This window comes from Solanum pennellii, chromosome 3 (genome assembly GCF_001406875.1).
Source record: "Solanum pennellii chromosome 3, SPENNV200".
In the NCBI taxonomy this organism is placed as follows: domain Eukaryota; kingdom Viridiplantae; phylum Streptophyta; class Magnoliopsida; order Solanales; family Solanaceae; genus Solanum; species Solanum pennellii.
The window spans coordinates 63,726,229-63,733,565 of NC_028639.1; the positions used below are offsets into that span (position 1 = coordinate 63,726,229).

At 29.7% G+C, this 7,337-nt stretch overlaps 1 protein-coding gene across 1 annotated transcript in view; it reads left to right on the forward strand.

Moving 5' to 3' along the window:
* The first annotated feature begins 3,899 nt into the window (after positions 1 to 3,899).
* The window catches only part of LOC107015001 (protein BOLA4, chloroplastic/mitochondrial), a 6,132-nt gene continuing 2,694 nt past the window's right edge, over positions 3,900 to 7,337 (forward strand). Inside the window, exon 1 of the mRNA XM_015215146.2 lies at positions 3,900 to 4,226. Within this exon, the coding sequence (XP_015070632.1) occupies positions 3,966 to 4,226 (261 nt within the window). The 5' untranslated portion in view covers positions 3,900 to 3,965. The remainder of the gene's footprint in view (positions 4,227 to 7,337) is intronic.

Consider the following 7,337-nt stretch of genomic DNA (forward strand, 5'->3'; position numbering starts at 1 on the left):
TAATATATAGTCAGAGAGGTTCGAATACTGACTTAAGATTAAAAATTTATAGAAACAAAATTTTATTTGATATATATTTAGTAGATTTCTCGGTAGATTACAAAATTTAAAAGATAAGGTTGGATTTTATCGAAATCGTGTCTCTCATACTAAATCCGCCTTAGAAAAGAACATGATACTATTCATTAGAACGTGTGAATTCACCCTTCTTTATTTAGGCTAGTATCATATTATCAAAATAGATAAATTAAAATAAAATGAAAATAAGTTAAAACATATATTATAATAATATATAGTCAGGGAGGTTCGAAAATTGATTTAGATTAAAAATTTATAGAAACAAAATCTTATTTTATATACAGAGAGAGTAGAATTCTGCATAGATATACAAAATTTAAAAGATAAGGTTGAATTTTATCGAAGTCGTGTTTTTCATACTAGATTCGCCTTTAAAAAAATGTGATACTATTAATTAGAACGTGTGAATTCACCCTTCTTCATTTAGGGTTGTATCATATTATCAAAACAGATAAAGTAAAATAAAAATGAAAATAAGTTAAAATATACATTATAATAATATATAGTCAGAGAGATTCGAAAACTGATTTAAGATTAAAAGTTTACAGAAATAAAATTTTATTTTATAAATATTTCTCATACTAAATCCGCCTTTAAAAAGAAATGTTATACTATTAATTACAACGTGTGTATTCGCCCTTCTTCATTTAGGCACATATCATATTATCAAAATATATACATTAAAATAAAAATAAGTAAAAATATATATTATAATAATATATAGTCACAAAGGTTCGAAAATTGATTTAGATTAAAAATTTATAGAAACAAAATCTTATTTTATACACATAGAGAGTAGATTTCTCGGTAGATATACAAAATTTAAAAGATAAGGTTGGATTTTATCGAATCGTGTTTCTCATACTAAATCCTCCTTAGAAAAAAATATGATACTATTCATTAGAACGTGTAAATTCACCCTTCTTCATTTAGGCTCGTATCATATTAACAAAATAGATAAATTAAAATAAAAATGAAAATAAGTTAAAATATATATTATAATAATATATAGTCAGATAGGTTCAAAAACTGATTTAGGATTAAAAATTTATAAATACAAAATTTTATTTTATATAAAGTTAGTAGATTTCTAGGTAGATATACAAAACTTAGAAGATAAGGTTGGATTTTATCGAAGTCGTGTATCTCAAACTAGATACGCCTTTAAAAAGGAATGTGATACTATTAATTAGAACGTGTATATTCACCCTTCTTCATTTAGGCTCTATCATATTATCAAAATAAAAATAAAAATAAGTTAAAAATATATTATAATAATATATAGTCAAAGAAGTTTGGAAACTGTTTTAAGATTAAAAGTTTATATAAACAATTTTTCTATTATATATGTAGTAGATTTCTCGGTAGATATACAAAATTTAGAAGATAAGGTTGGATTTTACCGAAGTCATTTTCCCATACTAGATTCGCCTTTAAATAAAATGTGATACTATTAATTATAACGTGTGAATTCACCCTTCTTCATTTAGGTACGTCTCATATATCAAAACAAATAATAAAAACTAAAAATAAAAATAAGTTAACATATATATATTATAATAATATATAGTCAGAGAGGTTCAGAAATGGATTTGAGATTAAAAGTTTATCGAAAATTTTTTATTTTATATATATTTAGTAGAATTCTTGATAGATATATAAAAGTTAGACCAAAATGTTCGATTCTATTAAAATCGTGTTTTTCATACTAGATCCAACTTTTTTAAAAAATATAATACTATTAATTAGAATGTGTGAATTCGTTCTTCTTTCTCTAGACTCACACTATATCATCAAAATAGATAATAATAACAATAATAATGGCAACTATTGTACCCTATTTTTAGCTATGTTTATGCTAGTACAAAGTATTTGGAGGTGTTAATGTCATTTTCTTCTATGCGATTTTAGGTCTATTATGTCCATTTTTATCATTTCACGTACCATAGTTTCACACCTATACATGGATACATATATTGGTTTGACGCATAAAATGTTCAAACCATCTTAAGTAATCTTCTCACATTTTATCATCAACGCATGTTACTTATACCTTTTGATGAGTATGATAATTTTCAAATTAATATGATCACTCATTTATCACAGTATCTGCACGATCTCCACAACATACATCTCGTGGATATACTGAACTCTAGCGATCCAATATCCACTACCATAATTCATATAATATATTCGATCTTATAACTTGTATAAAATTAACATTTTACTTTAAAACTAACTTGTAAAACTCGAAAATCTTTTTCTCTCTATATTAAATAATTTTTAAAAAAATTATATAACTCAACATCTCATTTTATAATTAGTGAATACTAAGTAAAATTATGTTTAAATAAGAACTCTTTCCCCCTATGCTGCCTTTCCTATAACTTTTATAATTCTTCTGCCTTCTGATTTTTGAAAAATCAAACAATTGTTTTTAATTAGATAAGAAATTACTAATTATATAATAATGGGAGTTATATGTATTTTATTATAAACATTACATTTATTATTTTAGAAAATTAACGTCATGGGGATGCCAAAACTGATAAAAAACATGAAGCCATTACATTCCAAAAAAATTATAATTCCTAGATGGTGTTTTACATACTACAGTAATGATGACATTTTAATTTTTTTTATTTTTTTGCTTGATCACGTATAAAGAATGATAATACGTCCAAATAAAAAGCTTATAACTGTATTCTACAAATGACTGACATTGAACAAAAAAAGAACAACAAATGATGCTAAAAGATTCTCTTGGTATATTTCCCAAATTCTCAATTTTAATAAAAGAAATATTTTAAAGCTCTACACATATTCAACAATTTTAATAAAAGGACAAATAGAAATACTTTAGTTAAATGTACTTCTTTTTAAAAAAACTTTTTGTTAAATCTAAAACAATAAATATTTGTTGGAGATCAAAAGTAATCACTTTTGAAAACTTAAAAGATATCTTAAGGTATCAGTTTAAAATCCATACCAAATACAAAGAAGTAATTATTGTTTAATGTTTTATCTATCATTTCTTATAACAAAAAAGTAGAAATACACAAGCATTTAAAATAGGGAAACTTTTACATATAACCGCTAAAAAATAGTTTAACTATTCTCCATAGCTATAATTTGATGATTATAATCCGTAGGTACATGTTATAAGGAGGAGATATGCGAGTGTTATTGGGAGAGAGAGAGGAGAGATGCAAGAGGGAGGGCAAAAAGTATGAGAGAGGTAAATTATTTATGTATATCGGTTAGATAATTGTATATTATATATATGCATTTGTTTATATTGCAAGCAAGATTGAGAGAGGGAGGAGAGAGGCGAGCGAGAGAGGGCAAAGAGTGGGAGAGATGTGAATTGTATATGTATATCGGTTAGATAATTGTATATTATACCTATGTATTTGTATATTCTTGCGAATTGTACGTATACAGATGTGATTAATTATACTAACTGAAAATTAGCCACGTAATTAATGTATAAAATTAATTGTGAGGGATAATTATAGCAAATTATAGTTATGATGAGTAATTAAATAGTATAAATCAAGTAAATTTTCATTTAAAAATATTTAGTTTAATATTAAATAAATTTGAATAATAATATTTGAACTTCAATTTGAATTTTGTCATTCTTAAGGGACTTTGGAAGAACATCTTTGATATTTTATTTTATTAAATAACGAATTACGTATTCTGAAATAGTTTTTCATATTACATAGTACTATTGTGATACAAAAATAATTTCGAAACCATATATAGGAAATAAGAAAAATAACATAAAATAATTTTAAAAACATTTTATTTGGGGATTGTATATCTGACGACCTCTAAATTTTAATTTGCTTGTGACCATATACGGGAAAGAAGCAGTAGAGATGACGAAGGCTCTGTTTGTGAGGCCAAACGTGGCGGCGCTATGTATCCGGCGACTGAGCTGCTCCGTTCAGCCACGTCTACCTGCAATGGTGAAATGCTATTCTATTGCAGTCCGTTCCTACAGGCCGATGAAGCAACTTTCCCACATAGGGTTGAAGTTTGAGGCTTTCGCCGGTCATCGGAGTTTCAGTATTCGAGCAACTAGCGATACTGGCAGTAGCTCATTTGATTCCCCTCTTATGCAGTCTATGGAGAAAAAGGTTAAATTCATTGACCCTTTTGAAGTATATTGAGTTTGTTGCTCCTATTGCAGACTATAAGACCTGAGATTTGTGTTTTATTGGGCTTTTGTTTATCTGCTTTGTGCTTTCTACAGCTTGGGCATTGCTAAGTAGTAAGCTTTATATAAAGATTAAAACTTAAGGGATTATTCCAGAGCAATTGCTAAATCTGACCTGAAGAAAAGTAGGTAGATTTCATAAAAGGCATTAGGAAGATGCAATAGATACAAAATGTTGATCTGTTCAGTTCATTTCTTAAGTATACTAAGGAGCTAACAACAACAATGTAATTCCATAAGTGGGGTCTGGGGAGGAAAGGATGTATGCACCCTACCTCTGTGAGGTAGAGAGGCTGTTTTATCTACCTCGGCGCAAAAGATATGTTACCAAAACAGAATTGCAAGTTACTAAAGAGCTGATGAAATTCAATGAATGGTCAATGTTAATTATAGGGAACAACTTGCACCAGCTAAATATATTCATTAAGCATCTAGCCTTTCAGGATGTTGCTTGGAGTTGAAATTTCATTAAAGCATCTTTCATTTCTTTTTTCCAAGTACACCATAAAATACAACAAGGTACCACGCCCAGATTTTCTTGATGGCTTTATCAGCTTCCATGAACTCCAACTTTCATGGACTTCTCTAGTGCTGAATGGCGACATTTCTTTTTCGCTCCTTACACTGTTGCTTTTTTCTTTCTGAACTCTAAAACATCTGATAGACTAGTTATGAAAGATCAGATTGAACTAATAGTACATTGAGTATCAAAGAAAGAGAATCTTAAAACCTTTTAAAGAATTAGGTGGAAGGAATTTGGACAAAAAAGGAAGAACTTGAGGTGTAAAACTCAAGGGCCTTTGATGTAGTGTTCGGGTCGTTTGAAGGGGCACATATTATGAAGAAGACATCCTTGAGTATATGCTGTCTTGCAAAATCACTTAAAAGAAGGAACCTGATAAGGACTGACTTCAACACTACAAAATATTCCCATTTTAAAAAATACAGTACATAATATTAATGATATTTATTACAGTGTTTAAATTTTTTTTTTTTTGAGGAACAATTACAATGGTTAATTATGTAGTGTTGAAGATGTTTTCTTATTTGGAGAAATGAAGATGTTAGGATTTGAGAAGAAAAAAGAACAAGAGAAACAATGAATGAAGCACCCTCTAGATATTCAGTGAACCATGCGATGAAAGCCCCCCCGTCCCCCCCCTCCCCCCCGCACATGTCATGGATTTGAACACGAAAGCTTGGTACTTCAGTGGAGAAGGGGGGAGGATCAAGCTGATTGTCCTCAGACTTCCGTACCGTGCACCACTAACCCTTAATAATTTCTCGGTTGTAAACAAAAAGATGAACTGACCTACCTAGGATAACAAATGTCGCATATTTTATCAAATAACCAACTAGCGCATTGGTGCGACGCAACATCTTGATCCATGTGTACTGAACTGTTAAAGTTAAGACAAAGATTCAATTTTTATAGTCACCAGAGTTGTGATGAGTTTTAAGTGTCTGTTGTAAGCAGCTGAATGACAAAGAAACATATAGATGCTGAAAACTATGTGGATTTTGGACCATGTAATCACAAGAGGTAAAGTAGTGCACATTTCTTGCCGTAGTGTCCGTGGGTTGGGATAGAAAAGTACTGCAAAGGCAATAATCAAGTATTAGGGAAATCTCACAATATTCGTTTGGGCGTCATAATGAACTGAATAGAGCTATGTCTATAGAAAGACTTGATCAAATCAAATAGAAGAATCATTATTTGAGCTTTGGACTAAACTTGTGAAATCCTTCCTAGAGGATCTTTGACCCTAGTTTACAATATTCTGAAATTACTTTGAGGTGTTTGGATAAGCTTATAAGACTGTCTGATAGCTGATTAAAAGTAATTGTAAGCATCAAGGGTTGAAAAACACCTTTACATGCTGAAGCTAATATTTAAATAAATAGTTACGGGTTTGGATAGAAGTGTTGAAGCCGATAATAAGCCATTAACATGTTTGGTAAGTCTTGATAATCACTTTTTATGTTAAAATGATTGAAACGTCCTTCAAGCTAAATCTAATAGTAATTTTTACATATAAAAGAACAAAAAGCGGAAATAGAAGGTGGAGAACTAAATATTATGGTAGGAAGAGTATTTTGGAGATCACAAAAGATACAAGGGATGAATTGTAAGAGGTTCGATCAAACGAAGAGTGCTTATAAGCTATAAATCCATAATTTAGGGGTGACTAATTTATGACTTTAGGCGACATTTACCAAATGCCTAGATAAGCCAAAAAATTGCTTATAAGCTAGTTTGACCAGCTTATAAGCTTAGAGGGTGTTTGACTAAGCTTATAAGCTGGTCAAATTGGCTTATTAACACTTTTTAGCTTATCTACTCATTTGGTAAAACACCTAAGTGTTTATAAGCCAAGTGCTTATACGCCAAAATCATCCAAAAGTCATAAGTTGGTCATCCCAACTACGACTGCCCAATTTATGACTTTTCAGCTTGTAAGCAATTTTAGCTTACCAAGTATTTACGATTTTATCCTTAATACTCTCTCTAAATTTTTTAATTGATATCTATAGAGACTCTAACAACTGCATTAGAGTCTCAATATTCTTTATGTACTCGGTACTCCTGTTTACACCAAAAGTGAAAAAGTGAAATACGATTAAGCTTTATCTTCTGGATTGGGTTGTTCTTTCCTTACATCTTAGATTCCTTTCCCTTCACATAGTCCACCATATACAACCTAGTATCATACTCCCATCTTCTTTTTTGGTCTATGGTGTGTCCCCTTTTACTTCAACGGTAGATCATACCTTTTCTAATTCACAACATATCTTTTCCAAAACAAAGCTTCTTACTTCCTCTCCATTTTGTATCCGTCGTTCCTCATTTTCTTTACACGGATACTTTTAAATTATATTATCTTGCAAATATTTAAGGATATTTTAGTTATTTTAACAACAGAATATTAACACACATCTTATTCATCGGAAAAATGGAGACCCACACTTTCACAACTCTATTTTTCCGTCCCTCCCTCTTTTATTACTGAAATATATATATATATATATA